Genomic DNA, 25,188 nt, shown 5'->3' with positions numbered 1-25,188 from the left:
AACCAGTTGGCTAAAATGTGTCAGGAAACCCAACTTAAGTGGAACGTTCTCTTACCCATAGCTCTATTGCGAATCCGCAGTACCCCTACCAGAAGGATGGGCCTCTCTCCTTTTGAAATCATGTATGGGCGACCACCTCCCGTACTTGGTAACTTAAGGGGGGACTTGAGTCAGTTGGGAGAAGGAATTACCCGGCAGCAGGTTGTAGAGTTGGGTAAGACTATGGAGGAGGTACAGAAATGGGTACAAGATAGATTACCTGTGAATATTTATCCCCCTGTTCATAGTTATCATCCAGGAGATCAAGTGTGGATTAAAGAGTGGAATAATGTACCGTTAGGGCCCAAGTGGAGAGGTCCTTATGTTGTTCTTTTGTCTACCCCTACAGCGATAAAAGTAGCCGAAGTGACTCCGTGGATACATCACTCCAGGGTTAAACCAGCAGCAGTCGATTCTTGGCAAGTTACAGCAGATCCAGAGAATCCCTGCAAGATCCGGTTAAAACGCACTACTCAGTCGGAGTAACGAGGAACTATTGTGGATTACAAATTTTATTGTTACAGGGATTTGGTGAAGTGAGTGTTTTTAGACGGCCATAATAAAGCCTGTCCGCTCACCAGCACATAGTATATAAGCCAGGGAAAGTCTCGAAGGGACTCCTGTGAAGACGAGCAGAACTCCATTCCCTGCAGCCCTTACATCCTGGAAGCTGAGGTGCCTTCGCACGGACGAAGACTGAGGATGACGGCGAAAGATGTGTTTTTGATAGTGTTTATTTATGTGTGTTTTTATATTCAGGAAGGTAGAGGTACCGACACTCCTAGCTGTGAGGTATGCATTAAGACTACGAGAACAGGTAACCATATTTCCCAAACCCTAATTTGGCATTCACAATACGAGTGTAAAGGAGATGTATCGAGATGTAGATACCTAAATATAGACTATAGTGTGTGCCATTTAGGAGTAGGAGAACCTAAGTGCTTCAGTCCGGAGTATCAACCTCGTACAATTTGGTTGACTCTCAGGAATGGAGATCCTCAGGGGACCCTAATTAATAAGACGGTGTTAGAATTCGTACATTCTTCGGGTGTTCTGCTATTTGATGCGTGTAAAGCGATATCGAGTGGTAGAAAGCCGTGGAATGTATGTGGGGATCTTAGATGGGAGAGGACGTATGGGTCTAATGATAAATATATTTGTCCCAGTAGTAAAAATAAATATGTGAGTCCTAGATGCCCAAATAAAGACTATAACTTTTGCCCATATTGGTCTTGTGTGGGGTGGGCGACTTGGGGACAGACAGTAGACAAAGACATGATAGTGACTAAGTTGCCTACCAGCCCATATTGTAAGTCTATGGAATGTAATCCCATCCATATACTTATAAATAACCCCGATAAGTTCTTAGACAAATATGGCAATTTATTTGGGTTTCAAATATACGGGACGGGTTTAGATCCTGGGACAGTATTATTTATAGGGATAGAGACTGATACGGTATCCTCCCAAACTCATCAAGTATACCATTCCTTTTATGAAGAGATGAGTATAGATAATAAGATCCCCCATAATGCTAAAAACCTGTTTATTGATTTAGCCGAAAGTATTGCCGGTAGTCTTAATGTTACCAACTGCTATGTGTGTGGAGGTACTAACATGGGAGACCAATGGCCTTGGGAAGCAAAGGAGGTAATGTCCGGTTCTGAGGCAGTTGACCAACTAATATCTACACAAGCCGATTATCATATGAGTGTTAGAGGTAAATCTGAGTGGAGATTAAAGACCTCCATCATAGGTTATGTTTGCATAGCAAGGAAAGGAATAATGTATAATACTTCTGTAGGAGAATTAACTTGTCTAGGGCAAAAAGCTTATGATGATGATACAAAGAATACAACTTGGTGGTCGGCTTCAAATGTCTCAGAACCATCTAACCCGTTTGCTAGATACGCCAATTTAAAGGATGTGTGGTTTGACCTATCCATCACATCTACCTGGAGAGCCCCAGCAAATTTGTACTGGATCTGTGGTAAGAAAGCCTATTCGGAGTTGCCACAGGACTGGGAAGGGGCATGTGTGTTGGGTATGCTCAAACCATCCTTCTTCTTGTTACCGATTGAAACAGGTGAGACTTTAGGTGTTAAAGTGTATGATGTGAATCATAGGAAGAAAAGGGGACCCATAGAGATAGGCGCCTGGGAAGATGATGAATGGTCTCCCCAGCGTATCATAGATTATTATGGGCCAGCCACGTGGGCAGAAGATGGTACCTTTGGTTACAGAACCCCTATTTATATGCTCAACCGTATTATAAGATTACAGGCGGTGGTTGAGATTATTACTAACGAAACATCACAAGCGCTCAATCTTCTAGCGAAGCATAACACCAGGATGAGGACAGCAGTCTACCAAAATAGATTAGCCTTGGATTACCTTTTGGCAGTAGAGGGAGGTGTATGTGGGAAGTTTAACCTGAGCAATTGCTGTCTTCAAATAGATGACGAAGGGCAAGCAATAGCTGAGCTTACTAGCCATATGGTTAAACTAGCGCATGTGCCTACTCAGGTATGGAAAGGGTACAATCCAAGTAGTTGGTTTGGTAGCTGGTATGAGTGGTTTGGAGGGCTTAAGGCAGTGGTAGGTGGAGTCCTACTGATTTTAATGTTGTGTCTACTCCTGCCGTGTCTTATACCCTTAGTAGTTAGGTCTGTGCAAAGCCTGATAGAAAATATAGCAGAGAGGAAGGCTGCTGCACAGATAATGGCGATTTATAAGTATAAGGCTCTAGATCAGGGAGAACCAATGCAGGAAGATGAGTGTTAAAAGATTCACATCATAAGATAAGTCTGGTCTGGTTCAAGGTAACTTGCGGTGTATGCAAACCAAGGTTAAGTGATGCCTCAAGTAATTGTGAAATATCAAGAGGCATCAAAGGGGGGAATGTGGTGGAATCTCGGTAAAAATAAATTTAGTAGGCCGAGATTACCACGTGGCATGTGTACGTGCATATGCTGACGTATCGATCAGTTGGTTGCACGAGGCAAGATACGATCAGTAGTGTACGGAGCATGTGCAAGAATACAGGATGTAGTATTCCCCTCCTCCATTGTGCTGGACAAGCCATGCGGTCAAGCAGGAAGTTAATTCTTATTTGTATTGATTGGTTAAGAGAATGTGCGGGTGGAGCTTAATATGGGAGGAGTTATGTGCCTATATAAGGAGCCTGCACTATTGTCCGGGACTCAGAACTTGTGGTATTTTGGTGACGCTAGTCCCTCTGAGTCCCGATCGGTGATCCAATAAAGAATCTCTTCCTTCCTGAAGAAACCTGTGTCCATCTCTCTGTGCTTCGCTTCCGTCAGTTTCTCCGGTATCACCACGATGCCCTGAAATGTTTATGTAAGCGAGTTCTACGCTGTTGTGGCGTTACATATATGTATGTGAACCTAAGCACTACTAAAATAAAGAATTTAAAAAAAAAAATAGTACACAGTTATGAGAATTATGGGGAGCAAAAAGTAGGGGTATGACAGGCTGACCCTCCCTCACACAGTGTATAATAACAGATAGGTATAATAACAGAGTGTATAATAACAGAGTGTATAATAACAGAGAGGTATAATAACAGAGTGTATAATAACAGAGTGTATAATAACAGAGTGTATAATAACAGAGAGGTGTAATAACAGAGTGTATAATAACAGAGTATATAAGAACAGAGAGGTATAATTACAGAGTGTATAATAACAGAGAGGTATAATAACAGAGTGTATAATAACAGAGTGTATAATAACAGAGAGGTATAATAACAGAGAGGTATAATAACAGAGTGTATAATAACAGAGTGTATAATAATAGAGAGGTATAATAACAGAGGTATAATAACAGTGAGGTATAATATCAGTGAGGTATAATAACAGAGAGGTATAATAACAGAGAGGTATAATAACAGAGTGATATAATAACCGTGAGGTATAATAACAGAGTGTATAATAACAGAGTGTATAATAATAGAGAGGTATAATAACAGAGTGTATAATAACGGAGGTATAATAACAGTGAGGTATAATAACAGTGAGGTATAATAACAGAGAGCTATAATAACTGTGAGGTATAACAACAGTGAGGTATATTAACAGAGGTATAATAACAGAGTGTATAATATCATTGAGGTATAATAACAGTGAGGTATAATAACAGAGGTATAATAATAGAGAGGTATAATAGCAGTGAGGTATGATAACAGAGAGGTATAATAACAGTGAGGAATAATAGTGTGGTATAATAACAGTGAGGAATAATAACAGAGAGGTATAATAACAGAGAGGTATATCATCAGTGAGGTATAATAACAGAGAGGTATAATAACAGTGAGGTATAATAACAGTGTGGTATGATAACAGTGAGGTATAATAACAGAGGTATAATAACAGAGTGTATAATATCATTGAGGTATAATAACAGTGAGGTATAATAACAGAGAGGTATAATAATAGAGAGGTATAATATCAGTGAGGTATAATAACAGAGAGGTATAATAACAGTGAGGTATAATATCAGTGAGGTATAATAACAGAGAGGTATAATAACAGTGAGGAATAATAACAGTGAGGTATAATAACAGTGTGGTATAATAGCAGTGTGGTATAATAACAGTGAGGTATAATAACAGAGGTATATTAACAGAGGTATAATAACAGAGTGTATAATATCATTGAGGTATAATAACAGTGAGGTATAATAACAGAGAGGTATAATAATAGAGAGGTATAATAACAGTGAGGTATAGAGATGTCCCGAACGGTTCGCTGGCGAATAGTTCCAGGCGAACATAGCGAACATATGCGATGTTCGGTCCGCCCCCTATTCGTCATCATTGAGTAAACTTTGACCCTGTACCTCACAGTCAGCAGACACATTCCAGCCAATCAGCAGCAGACCCTCCCTCCCAAACCCTCCAACCTCCTGGACAGCATCCATTTTAGATTCATTCGGAAGCTGCATTCTTTTTTTTTTTTTAGACAGAAGTGTGTTATATTTGAGCATGCTAGGCTGAACGTGCGTATATCATGGCTAGTTGCACTGAGGTGAGGGTATGAGTATATAGCAGTACATTGTTGTGAAAGATGGCTGTCATGTTAGGGTGTAGCTTACACGTTATCAACTGTGTATTTATATCAGCAGTTCCACCGCTAGTTATAAAACAAGTGTGAGTCGCCCCATCAGATGAGACTAGTGAATAACATAATACATGAACGGTTAAGGTAAAGGCATGTAAGGAACTACGACAATAAACTCTTTAGGAGGTGAAATAATGACATGTTTAAACGCTTGCTACTTTACAATTAGTTAATGTGCAGAGAGCAGTTCATGTGATCAAAGGCATGGTGTGGAGGATCGGCTATAGTGGGACATGCTTGACAGACTGCTGTTTACTGCTTGTGCTCATCCGATCCCTTCTGGGCGCCAGGTGCAGACCCTGGGAGTCCCTGATACCTGGAACAACATAGGCAAGTCTCTGGCTGAGTGCCGGGTTCGCGGCTTGAGGTGGTGGAAGCTTGTTTTGTCGGGTGGTCGGATCTGTCCCGGTGGTGCTTTACGTCCGGTGCGGGATTGTGGTGGCTTAAGGTGGAGGCGAGTGCTTGACGTGGGGCAGGCTCTGCATTTCTGTTTGTGCCTCCGGTCCCGTCTTCGACGCCTTTTGCGTTGGCGGATTTTAATGGGAACTGCTTCGCTTAGCTGTGGTGGAGCTTGTTGGGGCTGTGGTGGAGCTTGTTGGGGCTTCCTGCTTGTTATTTGCTTCCAAAATTGATTAAAGAGTCTGTCCAGCTTAGACTCAATATCCTGCCATGCTTTGCTGGTACCAGGAGGACACGCGGCTGCCGCCATATTGGGAGAGTCGCAGAAGAGTATGTCAGCCTGGGCGGCTGTGCTCTGTGCGTCCATTAGCTCCAGACAGCCTCTCAGGGGTGGACCGGTATAACCCCCACCGGTCCGAGGGGGGGGGGGGTAACAGAGCTCCTGCCGGGAAGTAGCTGCTCCTGGGTATCCCAGGATCGGGAAATCGTCCGCCTCTCCTGCCCGGTGAGCACCAGGCCACACTTGCCATGCGGAGGTAAGTAAGACTCGGTCGAGTTGCTGACCGCTTTTAAGCATGTCGGGTCGGTCAGGTAGGAGCAACATTGCTGGGGTGAAATTCGCTTGTTGATAGCTGCTTAAAGTGAGATATTGAGGGAGCTCACACGAAGTGCGTCTTTCCTCCATGACAGCTAGGCCCCGCCCCCCAGGAAGCTGCATTCTTAGTGAGAGGAGGGACAGTGTAGCTGCTGCTGATTTAATAGGGAAATCGATAGCTAGGCTAGTGTATTCAGTGTCCACTACAGTCCTGAAGGACTCATCTGATCTCTGCTGTAAGGACAGCACCCCAAAAACCCTTTTTAGGGCTAGAACATCAGTCTGTTTTTTTTTTCCTGTGTAATCTAATTGCAGTTGCCTGCCTGCCAGCGTATGTTTCAGGCTCACAGCGTATACTGTGCCCACTTGCCCAGTGCCACAACTCATATCTGGTGTCACAATAGCTTGCATTTAAAAAAAACAAAAAACTTTTTTGACTCTAATATAATAGCAGTCAGTTTCCTTCACACGTGTGCGTTTCAGGGCCTGCCAGGGCACAGTGTCACATCAGTGCAACTCATATCTGGTGTAACAGTAGTGTACATTAAAAAAAAACCTAGAAATTTGACTGTGAAATAATAGCAGTCAGTTTCCTTCTCACGTGTGCGTTTCAGGGCCTGCCAGGGCACAGTGTCAAATCAGTGCAACTCATATCTGGTGTAACAGTAGTGTACATTAAAAAAAAACTAGAAATTTGACTGTGAAATAATAGCAGTCAGTTTCCTTCACACGTGTGCGTTTCAGGGCCTGCCAGGGCACAGTGTCACACCAGTGCAACTCATATCTGGTGTAACAGTAGTGTACATTAAAAAAAAACTAGAAATTTGACTGTGAAATAATAGCAGTCAGTTTCCTTCACACGTGTGCGTTTCAGGGCCTGCCAGGGCACAGTGTCACACCAGTGCAACTCATATCTGGTGTAACAGTAGTGTACATTAAAAAAAAACTAGAAATTTGACTGTGAAATAATAGCAGTCAGTTTCCTTCACACGTGTGCGTTTCAGGGCCTGCCAGGGCACAGTGTCACACCAGTGCAACTCATATCTGGTGTAACAGTAGTGTACATAAAAAAAAAAACTAGAAATTTGACTGTGAAATAATAGCAGTCAGTTTCCTTCACACGTGTGCGTTTCAGGGCCTGCCAGGGCACAGTGTCACACCAGTGCAACTCATATCTGGTGTAACAGTAGTGTACATTAAAAAAATATATAGAAATTTGACTGTGAAATAATAGCAGTCAATTTCCTTCACACGTGTCCGTTTCAGGGCCTGCCAGGGCACAGTGTCACACCAGTGCAACTCATATCTGGTGTAACAGTAGTGTACATTTTAAAAAAAAATACAGGGGGCTTGTTGTCACCTTTCGGGGACCCTTGGTGTTGTACGTGTCTGGATGGAGGAAGAGACCTTCAATGACATGAGTGAGGACAAGGAACGGGACATGGCTAGCTTAGTATCCAACCTTGTGCAAATGGGGAGTTTGCGGTTGTGCAAATGGACTGTTTGCGGTTGTTTGCGGTGCGTTACACGGGGAGTTTGGTCTGTCACTGTGAAGCGGGCGTAACCCTTACACTACCTGATCGATACAACATCATACCTGATGTTTTAAAGCACGTTATTCCAAACAATTTAGGAATGTTACGTGATTTATGCCCTTTATGGATTAAAACCAGACTCTGCATCAACTATGTAATTTTCCATGGGAGTTTTGCCATGGAACCCCCTCCGGCATGCCACAGTCCAGGTGTTAGAGGTATAATAACAGAGAGGTATAATAACAGTGAGGTATAATAACAGTGTGGTATAATAACAGTGTGGTATAATAACAGTGAGGTATAATAACAGAGAGGTATAATATCAGTGAGGTATGATAGAGTGTATAATAAAAGTGAGCTATAATATCAGTGAGGTGTAATAACAGTGCGGTTTAATAACAGTGAGGTATAATAACAGTGAGGTATAATATCAGTGAGGTATAATAACAGTGAGGTATAATAACATTGAGGTATAATATCAGTGAGGTATAATAACAGTGAGGTGTAATAACAGTGAGGTATAATAACATTGATGTATAATAACAGAGTGTATAATAACAGTGAGGTATAATAACATTGAGGTATAATAACAGTGAGGTATAATAACAGAGTGTATAATAACAGAGGTATAATAACAGTGAGGTATAATATCAGTGAGGTATAATAACAGCGATGTATAATAACATTGAGGTATAATAACAGTGAGGTATAATACCAGTGAGGTATAATAACATTGAGGTATAAAAACAGAGTGCATAATAACAGTGAGGTATAATAACATTGAGGTATAAGAACAGCGAGGTATAATAACAGTGAGGTATAATAACATTGATGTATAATAACAGTGTATAATAACAGTGAGGTATAATAACAGTGAGGTATAATAACATTGAGGTATAAGAACAGTGAGGTATAATAACAGAGTGTATAATAACAGAGTGTATAATAACAGAGTGTATAATAACAGAGAGGTATAATAACAGAGTGTATAATAACAGAGTGTATAATAACAGAGTGTATAATAACAGAGAGGTATAATAACAGAGTGTATAATAACAGAGTGTATAATAACAGTGAGGTATAATAACAGTGAGGTGTAATAACAGAGTGTATAATAACAGTGAGGTATAATAACATTGAGGTATAATAACAGAGTGTATAATAACAGAGTGTATAATATCAGTGAGGTATAATAACAGTGAGGTATAATAACAGTGAGGTGTAATAACAGTGAGGTATAATAACAGAGAGGTATAATAACAGTGAGGTGTAATAACAGTGAGGTATAATAACAGAGTGTATAATAACAGAGAGGTGTAATAACAGAGTGTATAATAACAGAGTGTATAATAACAGAGCGGTATAATAACAGAGTGTATAATAACAGAGTGTATAATAACAGTGAGGTATAATAACAGTGAGGTGTAATAACATTGAGGTATAATAACAGAGTGTATAATAACAGAGTGTATAATATCAGTGAGGTATATTAACAGTGAGGTATAATAACAGTGAGGTATAATAACAGTGAGGTGTAATAACAGTGAGGTATAATAACATTGAGGTATAATAACAGAGTGTATAATAACAGTGATGTATAATAACAGTGAGGTATAATAACAGAGTGTATAATAACAGAGTGCATAATAACAGTGAGGTATAATAACATTGAGGTATAGGAACAGCGAGGTATAATAACAGTGAGGTATAATAACATTGATGTATAATAACATTGATGTATAATAACAGTGTATAATAACAGTGAGGTATAATAACAGTGAGGTATAATAACAGAGTGTATAATAACAGAGTGTATAATAACAGAGAGGTATAATAACAGAGTGTATAATAACAGAGTGTATAATAACAGAGAGGTGTAATAACAGAGTGTATAATAACAAAGAGGTATAATAACAGAGTGTATAATAACAGTGAGGTATAATAACAGTGAGGTGTAATAACAGAGTGTATAATAACAGTGAGGTATAATAACATTGAGGTATAATAACAGAGTGTATAATAACAGAGTGTATAATATCAGTGAGGTATAATAACAGTGAGGTATAATAACATTGAGGTGTAATAACAGTGAGGTATAATAACAGAGAGGTATAATAACAGTGAGGTGTAATAACAGTGAGGTATAATAACAGAGTGTATAATAACAGAGCGGTGTAATAACAGAGTGTATAATAACAGAGTGTATAATAACAGAGCGGTATAATAACAGAGTGTATAATAACAGAGTGTATAATAACAGAGTGTATAATAACAGTGAGGTATAATAACAGTGAGGTGTAATAACAGAGTGTATAATAACAGTGAGGTATAATAACATTGAGGTATAATAACAGAGTGTATAATAACAGAGTGTATAATATCAGTGAGGTATAATAACATTGAGATATAATAACATTGAGGTGTAATAACAGTGAGGTATATTAACAGTGAGGTATAATAACATTGAGGTGTAATAACAGTGAGGTGTAATAACAGTGAGGTATATTAACAGTGAGGTATAATAACAGTGAGGTATAATAACAGTGAGGTGTAATAACAGTGAGGTATAATAACAGAGTGTATAATAACAGTGATGAATAATAACAGTGAGGTATAATAACAGTGAGGTATAATAACATTGTGTGTAATAACAGTGAGGTGTGGGGCCATTGTGGGACAGAAGCTGATTTCAGCCCTGCTGGTGTGTCTGGGGCTATTTTTACATACAGACATTGTGAGATTAATAAAGTTACATTTAAAAAAAAAAAAAAAAAGGGCGGTGTGTAGGATTCGCCCTGTGATTGGCTGAACGCGCCCGGCGCTCTGATCACGTGGTCACATTCACCATGGCGGCGTTGGAGGGCTGTGTGAGGCTGTGGCGGAGCCTGTGTCTCCATGGGAGCTCCCGCCGTCACCTGGCAGCGCTGCTGGCCGGGATCGCGCTGGGCGGGTCAATCATCAAGGAGCTATGGCCGCTGCCAGACTCATACCTCAACAACAAGAGGAATGTGCTCAATGTGTGAGTGACAGGTCACCTTCCACCAGCCGGCTGGGACTGTCACTCAGAGTGAGAGACAGCCACTCAGAGTGAGAGACAGCCACTCAGAGTGAGAGACAGCCACTCAGAGTGAGAGACAGACAGCTACTGAGACCCTTACTGAGAGAGAGAGAGAGAGAGAGACAGCTACTGAGACCCTCACTCAGAGAGACAGCCACTGAGAGAGAGACAGCCACTGAGACCATCTCTCTGAGTGACAGGTCACCTTCCACCAGCCAGCTGTGACAGCCACTCAGACAGAGAGAGACAACCACTGTGACCCTCACTGAGAGACAGCCACTGTGACCCTCACTGAGAGACAGCTACTCAGAGAGACAGCCACTGTGACCGCCACTCAGACAGCTACTCAGAGAGACAGCCAGCTGTGACCGTCACTCAGAGAGACAGCCAGAGGTGATCGTCACTCAGAGAGACAGCCAGAGGTGATCGTCACTCAGAGAGACAGCCAGAGGTGATCGTCACTCAGAGAGACAGCCAGATGTGACCGTCACTCAGAGAGACAGCCAGATGTGACCGTCACTCAGAGAGACAGCCAGCTGTGACCGTCACTCAGAGAGACAGCCAGCTGTGACCGTCACTCAGAGAGACAGAGAGACCGTCACTCAGAGAGACAGCTACTCTGAGAGAGAGACAGCCATCTGTGACTGTCACTGAGAGGGAGACAGCTACTGAGACTGTCACTGAGAGAGAGACAGCCAGCTGTGACTGTCACTCAGAGACAGAGAGAGAGACAGCCAGCTGTGACTGTCACTCAGAGACAGAGAGAGAGACAGCCAGCTGTGACTGTCACTCAGAGACAGAGAGAGAGACAGCCAGCTGTGACTGCCACTCAGACAGAGAGAGAGACAGCCAGCTGTGACTGCCACTCAGAGACAGAGAGAGAGACAGCCAGCTGTGACTGCCACTCAGAGACAGAGAGAGAGACAGCCAGCTGTGACTGCCACTCAGAGACAGAGAGAGAGACAGCCAGCTGTGACTGCCACTCAGACAGAGAGAGACAGCCAGCTGTGACTGCCACTCAGACAGAGAGAGACAGCCAGCTGTGACTGCCACTCAGAGACAGAGAGAGAGACAGCCAGCTGTGACTGCCACTCAGAGACAGAGAGAGAGACAGCCAGCTGTGACTGCCACTCAGAGACAGAGAGAGAGACAGCCAGCTGTGACTGCCACTCAGAGACAGAGAGACAGCTACTGAGACTGCCACTCAGAGACAGAGAGACAGCTACTGAGACTGCCACTCAGAGACAGAGAGACAGCTACTGAGACTGCCACTCAGAGAGAGAGAGACAGCTACTGAGACTGCCACTCAGAGAGAGACAGCTACTGAGACTGCCACTCAGAGAGAGAGAGACAGCTACTGAGACTGCCACTCAGAGAGAGAGAGACAGCTACTGAGACTGCCACTCAGAGAGAGAGAGACAGCTACTGAGACTGCCACTCAGAGAGAGAGAGACAGCTACTGAGACTGCCACTCAGAGAGAGACAGCTACTGAGACTGCCACTCAGAGAGAGAGACAGCTACTGAGACTGCCACTCAGAGAGAGAGAGACAGCTACTGAGACTGCCACTCAGAGAGAGAGACAGCTACTGAGACTGCCACTCAGAGAGAGAGACAGCTACTGAGACTGCCACTCAGAGAGAGAGACAGCTACTGAGACTGCCACTCAGAGAGAGAGAGACAGCTACTGAGACTGCCACTCAGAGAGAGAGAGACAGCTACTGAGACTGCCACTCAGAGAGAGAGAGACAGCTACTGAGACTGCCACTCAGAGAGAGAGAGACAGCTACTGAGACTGCCACTCAGAGAGAGAGAGACAGCTACTGAGACTGCCACTCAGAGAGAGAGAGACAGCTACTGAGACTGCCACTCAGAGAGAGAGAGACAGCTACTGAGACTGCCACTCAGAGAGAGAGAGACAGCTACTGAGACTGCCACTCAGAGAGAGAGACAGCTACTGAGACTGCCACTCAGAGAGAGAGACACAGCTACTGAGACTGCCACTCAGAGAGAGAGACAGCTACTGAGACTGCCACTCAGAGAGAAAGAGACAGCTACTGAGACTGCCACTCAGAGAGAGACAGCTACTGAGACTGCCACTCAGAGAGAGAGAGACAGCTACTGAGACTGCCACTCAGAGAGAGAGACAGCTACTGAGACTGCCACTCAGAGAGAGAGAGACAGCTACTGAGACTGCCACTCAGAGAGAGAGAGACAGCTACTGAGACTGCCACTCAGAGAGAGAGACAGCTACTGAGACTGCCACTCAGAGAGAGAGAGACAGCTACTGAGACTGCCACTCAGAGAGAGAGAGACAGCTACTGAGACTGCCACTCAGAGAGAGAGAGACAGCTACTGAGACTGCCACTCAGAGAGAGAGAGACAGCTACTGAGACTGCCACTCAGAGAGAGAGAGACAGCTACTGAGACTGCCACTCAGAGAGAGAGAGACAGCTACTGAGACTGCCACTCAGAGAGAGAGAGACAGCTACTGAGACTGCCACTCAGAGAGAGAGAGACAGCTACTGAGACTGCCACTCAGAGAGAGAGAGACAGCTACTGAGACTGCCACTCAGAGAGAGAGAGACAGCTACTGAGACTGCCACTCAGAGAGAGAGAGACAGCTACTGAGACTGCCACTCAGAGAGAGAGAGACAGCTACTGTGACAGAGAACCACCTACTGAGAGAGAGAGAGCTGTGACAGTCATTCAGAGAAAGATAGACCCCCACCTACTGTGACAGTCACTCAAAGAGAGACCCACCTACTGAGTGAGAGAGAGAGAGCTGTGATGGTCACTCAGAGAGAGAGACCCAACCTACTGAGTGACACACCTACTGAGAGAGAGCTGTGACAGTGACTCAGAGAGACCCACAGACTGTGACCGAGCACGAGACTCCCACCTACTGAGAGAGAGAGCTGTGACAGTCACTCATAGAGAGAGACCCACCTACTGTGAGAGAGAGCTGTGACAAATTATATTATAATAGTAACAATCACTCTGACTGAGAGAGATAATACAGTCACCAACAAAATAACCTCTGACACAGAGACCGACCACCTACTGTACTATAACAGTAACAACCTCTGTCTGAGACAGAGACCACCTTCTCTATGATAATAGTAACATCTTCTGACTGACAGAGACCAGCTACTCTATTATAGCAATAGCATCTGACTGAGACAGAGAGTGAGACCACCTATTGTATTATAATTAGGAATGCACCGAAATTTCGGCTGAAAATGGGCCTATACCACTTTGGACGTAAATGGGGCAAATCTCCTGAAAATTACCATGGATGCGCAGTTCCATGCACCAGGCCGGTAGTTATTTTATCTTTTCAGCCCTGCTGCGGGCTAGTGGCAGAGTGACTTGTCAAGCTGAGGACCCGACATGGGGAGGGGGCCGGCGGCTTGCCCTGGGGGCAAGGCCCCTCTCGTCTGCCCGGTGAAAGAGCCAATACAATCTATAGCTCCGCCTGTGTGAGCTGCAGACTGTGCTGTATCTCGCGATCTCTGGCCAATCAGAGCTTTGCTGCGGGTTACCACAGTAACGCTATAATATCAGAAGATACAGCACAATCTGCAGCTCACAACTGACGGAGCTGCAGACTGGAGAAACAGACCACCAGGGAATGGAAATAAAGGTATTTCTAACACTGTCACTCTGTCACCCCCTGCCTCAGTTACTCTGTCACCAGTCACCCCATCCCTCTGTCACCCCCTCCCTCAGTCACTCTGTCACCCCCTTCCTCAGTCACTCTGTCACCCCCTTCCTCAGTCACCCTGTCGCCCCCTCCCTCAGTCACTCTGTCGCCGCCTCCCTCAGTCACTCTGTCGCCGCCTCCCTCAGTCACTCTGTCGCCGCCTCCCTCAGTCACTCTGTCGCCCCCTCCCTCAGTCACCCTGTCGCCCCCTCCCTCAGTCACCCTGTCGCCCCCTCCCTCAGTCACCCTGTCGCCCCCTCCCTCAGTCACCCTGTCGCCCCCTCCCTCAGTCACCCTGTCGCCCCCTCCCTCAGTCACCCTGTCGCCCCCTCCCTCAGTCACCCTGTCGCCCCCTCCCTCAGTCACCCTGTCGCCCCCTCCCTCACTCTTGTGACCAGTCGCCCCCTCCCTCACTCTTGTGACCAGTCGCCCCCTCCCTCACTCTTGTGACCTGTCGCCCCCTCCCTCACTCTTGTGACCTGTCGCCCCCTCCCTCACTCTTGTGACCTGTCGCCCCCTCCCTCACTCTTGTGACCTGTCGCCCCCTCCCTCACTCTTGTGACCTGTCGCCCCCTCCCTCACTCTTGTGACCTGTCGCCCCCTCCCTCACTCTTGTGACCTGTCGCCCCCTCCCTCACTCTTGTGACCTGTCGCCCCCTCCCTCACTCTTGTGACCTGTCGCCCCCTCCCTCACTCTTGTGACCAGTCGCCCCCTCCCTCACTCTTGTGACCAGTCGCCCCCTCCCTCACTCTTGTGACCAGTCGCCCCCTCCCTCACTCTTGTGACCAGTCGCCCCCTCCCTCACTCTTGTGACCAGTCGCCCCCTCCCTCACTCTTGTGACCAGTCGCCCCCTCCCTCACTCTTGTGACCAGTCGCCCCCTCCCTCACTCTTGTGACCAGTCGCCCCCTCCCTCACTCTTGTGACCAGTCGCCCCCTCCCTCACTCTTGTGACCAGTCGCCCCCTCCCTCACTCTTGTGACCAGTCGCCCCCTCCCTCACTCTTGTGACCAGTCGCCCCCTCCCTCACTCTTGTGACCAGTCGCCCCCTCCCTCACTCTTGTGACCAGTCGCCCCAGTCGTATAATCTCTGACTATACACAGGGCCACCTACTGCAGAATAATAGCTATAACGTCTGACTCGGGGCACCGGCTGCAAGAGAATATGAATAATCTCTGACTGTTCGAGTATAAACAAAAGAAAAATAGTAGGTTCTGACTGTTAAAGAGACAGGGGACACCTGCTGGGGGATATTGGTAATAACATTTGACTGTTTAAGACTCTTTCTGGAATCAGAGCCCCTCATTGTTAGAATAAAATAATAGCAACTGCTATTTGACTGACACCTCTGATAATAACTGACATCTCAGTAATGATGACTTTTGTCCAATCCAACGTTGTGACCTTAGATGCATACATGGCAATTGTTGTGCTCTGTCAATCAAATGGTTCTCATAGAGAAACATTGAATCTAATGCTTTTGCATTTGACATCATTATGCTGGACATTAAACTGAATGTGATGACCTTTGGTTTTAAGAGGAAGATCAATCAGAAGGTGTCACTCTGGAAGTCACTAAACACATGGTTTCGGACAAATGTAAAAAGGGACCGGGTCTATGCACCAAAACCACTACATTTAGTGTCTTTAATGGGATAAAGGGTACCTTGTGACATGACAGTTCTGTAAGTCATTTAATATGAAAACATGTTTTACCTCTATTTCAGGTATTTTGTGAAATTTTCCTGGGCGTGGACCTTCTGGCTTCTCTTACCATTCATAGCGCTGACCAATTATGCACTTACTCAAAGTGTTAGATCAGTTCTACAACGTTTGAGCTCATTGGTGGTCGGTACGGTAATCTGGTACCTCTGCACAAGGTTTTTCATGTATGTGGAACATATCACAGGAAACTGCTATGAGTCCGAAGTCCTGGCCGAGCTTAGATCCCACCACAAAGACAGACATGAGTGCAAGGTGAATGGGGGTTATTGGCATGGATTCGACATATCTGGACATTCCTTTCTGTTGCCTTTTTGCATCTTGACCATTCTTGAGGAAACATCAGTTCTTCTTGATAAACGACTTGAGAGACACCAGCTAGGGACTGCTATTAATGCTCTCTTTTTGGCCCTGGGGGTATTGTCCATAATTTGGGTTTGGATGTTCTGTTGCACTGCTATATATTTTCATGATGTCTGGCAAAAAATGATTGGAACCAGCTTCGGTATACTGGGCTGGCATGTGACATATCAATGGTGGTACTTGCAGCCATTTTCTCCTGGGCTTCCCCCTGGACGGACATCTAAAGATTTGAAGCCACACAGTTGCAACAATTAAATTATTTTTTTTAGTTCTACATAATGTAATTCACATTTAAACTATTCTTGATTGTGAACAATTACAATTTATTTAATGCTAATTGTATCAATTTTTAAGCAGTGGCCAACAGAATTTGCACTGGACATTTCTCCAGTAAAAATGCCTGATAAAGAACGTGTTATAACAGAGCCATACGGGCACACATTTTACCTCCCTCCCTCTGTGCCTTTGTTGTGGAACAAGTTAAATAGGTCTAGAAGTAAAGTAAGTAGCCTAATAGCGGAACACTCCAAGCACCATAACCACTAAATCCCTGGTGCCGTCCCTCCAACCATTCTTGCAAGGCCTGCACATTGGCTGAGACTGACTGCAAACCACATTATACACTATTATTTAATAGAGAGGGTGTAAGGTTACTCATTTTAAAGAATGGGGGTAACCCCTATGATTAACAATTTATTCAAAATGAGAGGATTAGGGGAAAAGCTATGAAAAAAACCCTGTAAGTACTAGAGTAACCCAGTAGTTAAAACTTAATTTTTATTAAAATTTAAAAACCGTTTTAACAATTCAAGGTAATAAATGTATAGAGCTATTATAAATCTTTGTATATAGTGTCAAAGATTAATTCTAAAACCAGTCAATGAGGATAGAATTTAAATGGTTATAGCCTTTAATGTAAACCTTCATATAATTGCGAAAAGCTGATACAACACTATCCAGTTACACTGGTAAGATTGGTAGTAATGTATCAATCGAAGAAATGAAATACAAATTGACACACAAACTGTGTCTACACCAATACCTATAGGGGTGTGTAAAGCGTAGCATAAACACCATCCCAAGGCAGTAAAAATGAGGGGAAACAAGGGGTATATAGAAAACTTATATTGTAACTGGAGGGAGAGAATCTAAAGAATGTCTCTAAGCGATTGCTAAGCTGACGTGTCTTCATACATGGTTTATGTGTATTGGTGCTCTTGGGATATGGGACGACACTGCAGCACTAGACAGTTATAGAGATACACACCATACACACTTTTTTTGTATTTTACCTGTTTAATATTCTCATTTATCATTTAGATTCTATTTTCTTTATGGAGGGATTGGGCATTATTGCCATTTTCTGCCTGTATACTTGTTGCAGGAGTGCCGTCTTGGTGGGTGGCCGATTTTAGTTAACGGGTGCCCTCAAAGGCACGTAAGCACGTATAATAGATCTATAAATTTATGACCTTGAATTGTTAATACGGTTTTTGAATTATAATAAAAGTTAAGTTTTAACATCTGGGTTACTCTGGTACTTATAGGGTTTTTTTTTTCATACCTTTTTTCCCTATTCCTCTCTTTCTTTGTATAAATTGTCCGTAATCCCCCCCTCCGCTATGCGCTGCTGTTGAATGGTTTGACTACTTACTCTTGGAGGTCCTCTACATCAGGATGAAGTGGTTATGGTGCTTGCACTGTTCCTGTAAAAAGAGATGCAAGCCTTCTTGTCTCTGTTCCTAGAGGCAAGAGACCTAGGTAGAAAAATGTATCATTCAAATTATTAAAACTTTAAAAATAAATATATATATATATATAACAGAGCATGTGGACAGATTGATAATTTCATATGAAGGATGTTTGAAATATCATTTGTCAAACTGGAATAATTCTAGTAAGACATTTTAAACGTTTGGTAAATGTGCAAAGATTACACACGTTTGACTGTTGGCCAAACTAGACGCCACTCTGAATCCTTGGAAAGCTTTTTAAAGGCTTAGATTTAATTAATTGGCAACGTGACAGCAATACACTCCCTGTAAACCAATTTACTATATTAATGTTAATGTCAAGCTTGGGGAATATTTCCAAAAGGTAAAACAAAAGCAGAAAAAAAAAAAAATGATTTTAAAAATGATTCAGGGAATTCACTCCCGTCCTGACAATATGTGCAACAGACGCACAATTTGCTGTCTGTCTGTTAATAATTCCAAGTAGAATTCAGTGACATTAGTGTCTTGGCACACGGTTACTGAGGAACTGAGATTAATAGGCAGTTTGAGAAGGCAGTAGAAACACATCCGAGTCACTTGCAGGTTCCGTTATAAACTATAAAATCCTTTAATGCCGGGTAAAATGTATTCAGAAAGGATTACCTAAGTAGGGTACTACTCTATTGCCTTCTGTCTACAAATTATACATTGGGGTTCCTGAAGGAATAGTTGTTTTTTTCAGCATATTTCTGGAATTAGAGCAGTCAGCAGGAACATTTTATTTATTTCAAAATTGACTGCCCAGCCTTTCACTACTCTGCAACAGTATTATGATTGTTATGTATGTCTTAGCTCACTGCTACATATCACAGGCTGAAAATGGCTCAATGATATTGCAGGGGCCAATTCTAAAACAAGCTAATGCATTGTAAAATGATCTCACTATATAGATAACTAACTCCATAGAGGGGGTACGTTTACTCCAATAGTAAACTATAAATGTTTAGGTTAAAAAATGCATTTTATATAATTCATTTATAAATGTATTGTCCAAAGTCATTATGTATTAGTTTAACCCTTTTCCCGATGACTGCTTGTACTGCAGTATTGCAAAGTTTCTGTAAGTTCAGCTGCATAAAGCAAGTCATTGTCTTTCTCAAATTTTTCTTTTCACCTGATTTTGTTCAGTGTGAATCTGGTTGAAATACTTAATTTTATCTGGAATATGAAAGTGAGGATTTCTCATTTTAAAGCAGACACCAGATGGTACCAAATGAGATGTGATTTGGTTGGACGAAACAACATTTCAACTGGATTTTTCTTTAGCAAATCTGAAAATTGCAAATTTGCACTGCATCCTGTCGTTGGGTAATAACTCAGACAGTTTCTAAGTGGTGTTAAAATCAGAATGTAGGATTTGCCTCCCACCCTTACCAGATAGGTGTTTTTGGTGCTGATGAGAGCTTCATTACGTCTTGAAACTAATTTAGTTTTGATGTTTATCTGTCGCTCCTTGTAAAGTGGATAAAATATTTTTTGAAAAAGCATCTGTGTGCAAGCTAGATTTTAGAGTATTTTCTTACAAATGGGGATAGGCGTTTTCTGTATTTAGTAAACTTTGTCTTTTTTCTGTATTTGATCCCATAACCATCCTAAGTACACGTTTTTAATATGTCCAGTTTACACGATTTGCAGTATTTAAAATAAATATTTTGCCGTAGGTGAATTATAGTTATTGGAAGTATACCATCACTTTAACAGGAGTAGAATATTAATCCATGACTGCATTGTAAAAAAAACACTAAGTGCACCCATACCACTTTATCTAAATAAAGTGGGCTGGATGCGGTGGCCCTGTCTTCCAGACAGCCACTAGCCACTATAGGCGCATCCACAGCAACAACCGAATGAAAATGCTGGTAACAGGAAAGCATTGGTCATTCATCGAGGAAGCAAAGCGTTTTATTCCTAGCACTATAGTGTTCCTTTAATGTTATATATTTTCTAAAGGGTTCGTCTAAGCACCATGACCACTTCAGTATTTTGGTTTGAAGTATCCAGTGTGTTTCAGCTTGAAACTTCACACATACAAGGATATAGCAGCGCCTGCAGCGTCATTAAATAATCAGGAACTGGCTAATGTTAAACTTGTGCATATTTGGGTTATGCTGCCAGCACCCACAGCATGCTTATGGCAAAAAAACAGGTAAGATTTTTCCTTTTCTGGGAGGGATTGGGAAATCAAGCAAGGGTAACTCTAAATATTTTTTTTTTTTAATAAAAACACTGCTTTTGGTTGGAGTAACATTTAGTTTTTTTAGTTTTTTTTTTATATAATCGTTAAAAGGACACTTCCAAGTACCATAAACACTATGTTACGTTCCTTGCATTGGTTATTATTCCAGGAGCTCCCTTTTTGCTGTCTGCCTCCAATCACCATAACCGTTGAACCAGTAAATGCAGTTTTGTGCAAGGAATCTTGTACAGAATTGACATTAGCCAGCCCAGAATTAAAGTTCCCAGCTTGCTGGTTACATGCCAATGACGCTGTTGGAGGTGGAGTTAGTGAGGGGTTAAACTCTGTGCAGCATTCCACAGTGGAACGTTGCGCATACATACTCCAGGTGCTATGAGCACTTCAAGCCAGTGAAGTAGTCATGGTGGTTGGAGTAACCCTTTAAATTTCTACCTTATAACTTCAGAAACATGATATATATATATATTTTTATTTTCAAATATAGCTGTAGAAGTCTGATCCAATGTAAAGGCGATAGTTACCTCTACCTAGCAGTGGTGTCTTGCGTCTTTTGGTGCAATAGCTACAATATGTATTTTCCCAGGACACGCATTTTTTAATGTGACTTTTGAAGCATCCAGTACAAAATTACTATAATTTCATATATGCACACGTAGAGACAAGTTTACCTTATGGCCTTTCTTCCCGAAGGCTATCTAATCTTCAACTAGACGGTTTAATTGACGTCCGTTGTTTAATCCTTCCTCCCTTTTATTTCACTTAATTGCATGTTAGTTGGCTAAACTAAGTTGTCAATGAAAAGACAAAGCCATCCTGATGTTGCCTCCAGGAAGACAAGAGAATGATTTTACATAAACACATAAAAAAATCGATTTCTAAAACTATATAACCCTACAGACACAATTTAAGATAAAGTAATAATATACTTTCATATGGCACAGAACGATGCTGAAATGCACTATAATAGGCTAGATTTAAGCTAAATGTTTTGTATGCATCTTTTCCATACGCCTGCCATTGCAATTTACTATAGAATTTATATATCTTGTACTAAAATGTTTTACACATTGTTTGTGTATTTTAACACTACAAGTTTTGGTTTTTTTTCCCCCTCAATAAAGTTGTGCATTTTAACACTACAAGCTTTGCATTGTTTTGCATTCACAGTTTGTGCAGTATGTAGAATTTTTTTTTTTACGTTTTATTCTCTATAAATATATATATATGTGTGTGTGTGTGTGTCTCAAAAGGAATGAACACATAGTGGAACAAATAAACAACACCAAATATAATGTATGTAATTTTATGACGCAGAAATACTAATAGATGTGTTTTGACTTCTGGGTTAAAAGTGTCTCACCTTTCCTTTGTATTGTAAAGCAATTCCGAATGCAAAAACTATGCATCACAGTAACAAATCTGTTCAGGTTGTTTTTTACACTAATGGGAGTAGGCCTACTTCACTCTTTAGGTTCAGACAGGTGCTGTTAACGTAAAATCTTTAGCAAACCACATTTCAAAAAGTAAGTTCTGAAACTATAACTTGGTCTACAATTTTAAAGCGCTCTTAAATAGTGTGCATTCTATTCCATTGGGTGTTTATGAACTCATGGTTCAATTGCTCTGGTGCGCATTTAAAGACCGACTTCAATAGGTTTTATTTTTTTAAGTCAAAAAAATAGTTGATTATCTCTTAAAGACAAAGTTTTTATCCCTAATCATTTGTGCTTTTCCAGTCAAGACTGTAATGTATGAATGAAATATATTGCTTTGAAAAAAAAAATGTTTGAAATAAATTTTCCACCAGATATTTATTGAAGATCTGCAATACTTTCTTGGTTTCGTAGAATTTCATTTGATCTTACTGACATAAAAAAAGGCACGAGAAAGTGTTGAACCCTGTGAGTATTTATGAAAATGTATCCACACAGGCACCACATTATTCTCTGGTTAAGTGGAATTAAAATCCCAACCACAGTCTTCAATACAGTGTGACAAGAACAGAATGTGGTGAAACACTTGAATGCAAATGGATGAAGGGTAACGGCAATGGGCACAACCTTTGACAGTAATCGGAGCTGTTTTCAACAACACATCAACAAAAAAAAATCATACATTCTAAAAACAGCTCAAGTAAAAAATATATTTAATGAAAATTAAAAAGAATAAAAAAAATCCAATAACACAAATTAATGCATTCATTTTGTTATCTCCAGCTTTACATAAGGGGATTATCTTTACTGTGCTCTTGTTCAGTATTTTCAAAATAACTTAAAAGTGAGTGGATTTAACTTATTTAGAAAAGTAATGGCTTATATTTGGTCATCAATAAAGATTTTAGTTGCTCATACCATACATATATTCATGGATTCTAATTAGGAACTAGTAATTTGGGAAATATAAATATTTTAATTTCGCAGATTTGTTCCAGTGCGTTCGTTGCATTCACCTATTTTCGCAACAGTCTGACTTTTTGTTGGTTTTTGCATACAAAAGGCATTTGCAAATGTAACCTTTGCTTCTTTTTTTTCTTTTGTCGCAATATTTTTCTAGGTTTTCTAATATGGAATGTTTACATTAGCATTAAGAATATTTGTATCATGTCAACGTGTTGTTCAGATTTCTGTAACTAGGTATTAATACCACATAGCACAGACACATCAAACTAATACAATTACATATCATTAGATGTATTTTTTCTTCAAGTACCAGTAAGCAAAATATCCCATTCCTCCCAATGATCCCATGAGAAATGATGCCCCAAAAAAGGATGGCGGTTTTCGTTTCACAAGTCGAAATGCGTTGGGTAAAACGGCTGATAAAAGCGTAGTGTGGATATCTCCCAATACTCTTCGAAATGCATATCTTTTCTGTATTCTCTCAAAAAAACACTGCAAGTTTGGTCTGCTTCCATCTTCCCAATATTTACTGGAAAGTCCTAGAAATTTAAGTCGATGCAATGTAGCTCCAAGTAGGATGTCGGCTAGGGTGAAGACTGGTCCACAAAGCCAAAGTTCACATTTTTGACCTAGGGAAAAAAAAAAGACATTTTACATCACTATTTTAAGGCACATTTACTTTGCTTTCAATTTAGTTTAGTATGAACCAATTTCACGATAACAAGCAATACATTAATCAACAAAGCATTAATACAGTTTATACTTTTTGTTAACCTTTCTTTAAAGATTGTAACTTTTATTGCCCGTCTCTTGTCCTTGGACCAGCACACACCTGATTCTTATAGACTGTCCATTTAATGTGTACATTTTTGAATCTCTAACTTGATTTATATATTTATTCACATATTCCTTGCAGCAATAAGAGATTATAAGATTAAGAGATTATAAAGTATCCCTTATCTTGCAATCCTCTAGACTATTTCTGATTTGTTAGCCTAGAATAGTGATTCGCAATCCATTCATCTAGACCAAGGGTGGGGAACCTTCGGCTCTCCAGATGTTTTGGACTACATCTCCCATGATGCTTTGCCAGCATTATGTGTGTAAGAGCATTATGGGGGATGTAGTCCACAACATCTGGAGAGCCGAAGGTTGCCTATCCCTGATCTAGACACACCATCAGTCCAGATTTTATCAGTATCCCCACTGGAACAAAACTGGGAAGTGTCTAAATCCCGGACTGCAGGTGTACCTTGAGGACTGTGTGGCTCCCTTAAGGCTAGAAACCAATATAAGTATGATTGTGGCATATACATTGTCTCACAATGGAATTCATCAATGGAACAAACTACACTGTGTGTTGTAAATATCATAATAATAATAATACATAATAAAGTTGTTGGATATCAAGATACACACCCATATTTTCCAGAGCATTGACCCTGAATATTTTGTCACTGATAAAGTGGTACTGCTCATTTAAGCTCATTAACTCTTTTTCTGAGATTATGATATCCTCCCCAGGAACAATGGTGTGTGCAATCTTGAAATACATGTTCCACTTGGTAGTCTAAGTTGAAAAAAAAAGATTAAAGTCCAACACTTTGCCGCCTTTTACAGAACGCTGGCTGTAGCTGATCCAAAAGATGAACATTGCAATAGAAAATCTATGGTTATGAGTTTGATATAGTTATAATTTTTAGTTTTACATTTACTAGAGCTGTTATATGGCTCTGTTAGAGACAGCAGTTAGTACTATTGCAGGATGGTAATTTCTTTAAATGTGTATATCGTTTAAAACTAAATATAGAGCTACGTACATCTGATTGTTATTGGTAGATTTTCCCAGAGATATAATCTGAGTTCTAACAGTTTTTTGTTTTTTTTTAATATGCACATTAAAGTAAGTAATACCATTTTAGAGTTAACAATCCTTATTGCAACCCCTATCTGTGCTCTTAACCCATCACATGGCTCATCTGCAAACATCTCTGGAAACGCGTTTCACTATGCACATGTACCGGTCAATCAAAAATAGAGCAAATTAGAACACAGATTCTAATACCAAAAGTAGTGCAGGGGATCTGAAAATAGAAGACATTGCTAAGTATGACAAGGTCAAAATGACAGAACAAATTTCTTTCTTAGTACTATGGATGCCGTCTGTGTAAGGTGGAAGGAATGCCAGCAGAGGGAGGTACCCTGCTTTCACCTAACTACATACAGAAAAGTCTCATCTAAAATGTGCATCCTTCTACAT

General features: G+C 41.5%; 2 protein-coding genes across 2 annotated transcripts in view; one reads left to right on the top strand and one right to left on the bottom strand.

The window, feature by feature from the left end:
- Positions 1 to 10,549: 10,549 nt before the first annotated feature.
- Positions 10,550 to 17,289, top strand: FITM2 (fat storage inducing transmembrane protein 2). The gene is made up of 2 exons (XM_063425602.1): positions 10,550 to 10,728; positions 16,200 to 17,289. The coding sequence occupies exons 1-2, from the start codon at positions 10,556 to 10,558 to the stop codon at positions 16,810 to 16,812; spliced, it is 786 nt and encodes a 261-aa protein (XP_063281672.1). The 5' UTR covers positions 10,550 to 10,555; the 3' UTR covers positions 16,813 to 17,289.
- Positions 17,290 to 22,341: 5,052 nt separating this feature from the next.
- The window catches only part of GDAP1L1 (ganglioside induced differentiation associated protein 1 like 1), a 48,381-nt gene continuing 45,534 nt past the window's right edge, over positions 22,342 to 25,188 (bottom strand). Inside the window, exon 6 of the mRNA XM_063425600.1 lies at positions 22,342 to 23,557. Coding sequence (XP_063281670.1) covers positions 23,214 to 23,557 — 344 coding nt within the window. The 3' untranslated portion in view covers positions 22,342 to 23,213. The remainder of the gene's footprint in view (positions 23,558 to 25,188) is intronic.

This window comes from Pelobates fuscus, chromosome 6 (assembly GCF_036172605.1).
Source record: "Pelobates fuscus isolate aPelFus1 chromosome 6, aPelFus1.pri, whole genome shotgun sequence".
NCBI classification, from domain to species: Eukaryota; Metazoa; Chordata; class Amphibia; order Anura; family Pelobatidae; genus Pelobates; species Pelobates fuscus.
This window is presented reverse-complemented; position numbering and strand designations above follow the sequence as displayed.

Coding starts and splice junctions, on each gene's coding strand:
- FITM2 (XM_063425602.1), top strand. CDS start 10,556: ATGGCGGCGTTGGAGGGCTGTGTGAGGCTGTGGCGGAGCCTGTGTCTC. Junction 10,729..16,199: donor AAGAGGAATGTGCTCAATGT/GTGAGTGACAGG, acceptor CCTCTATTTCAG/GTATTTTGTGAAATTTTCCT.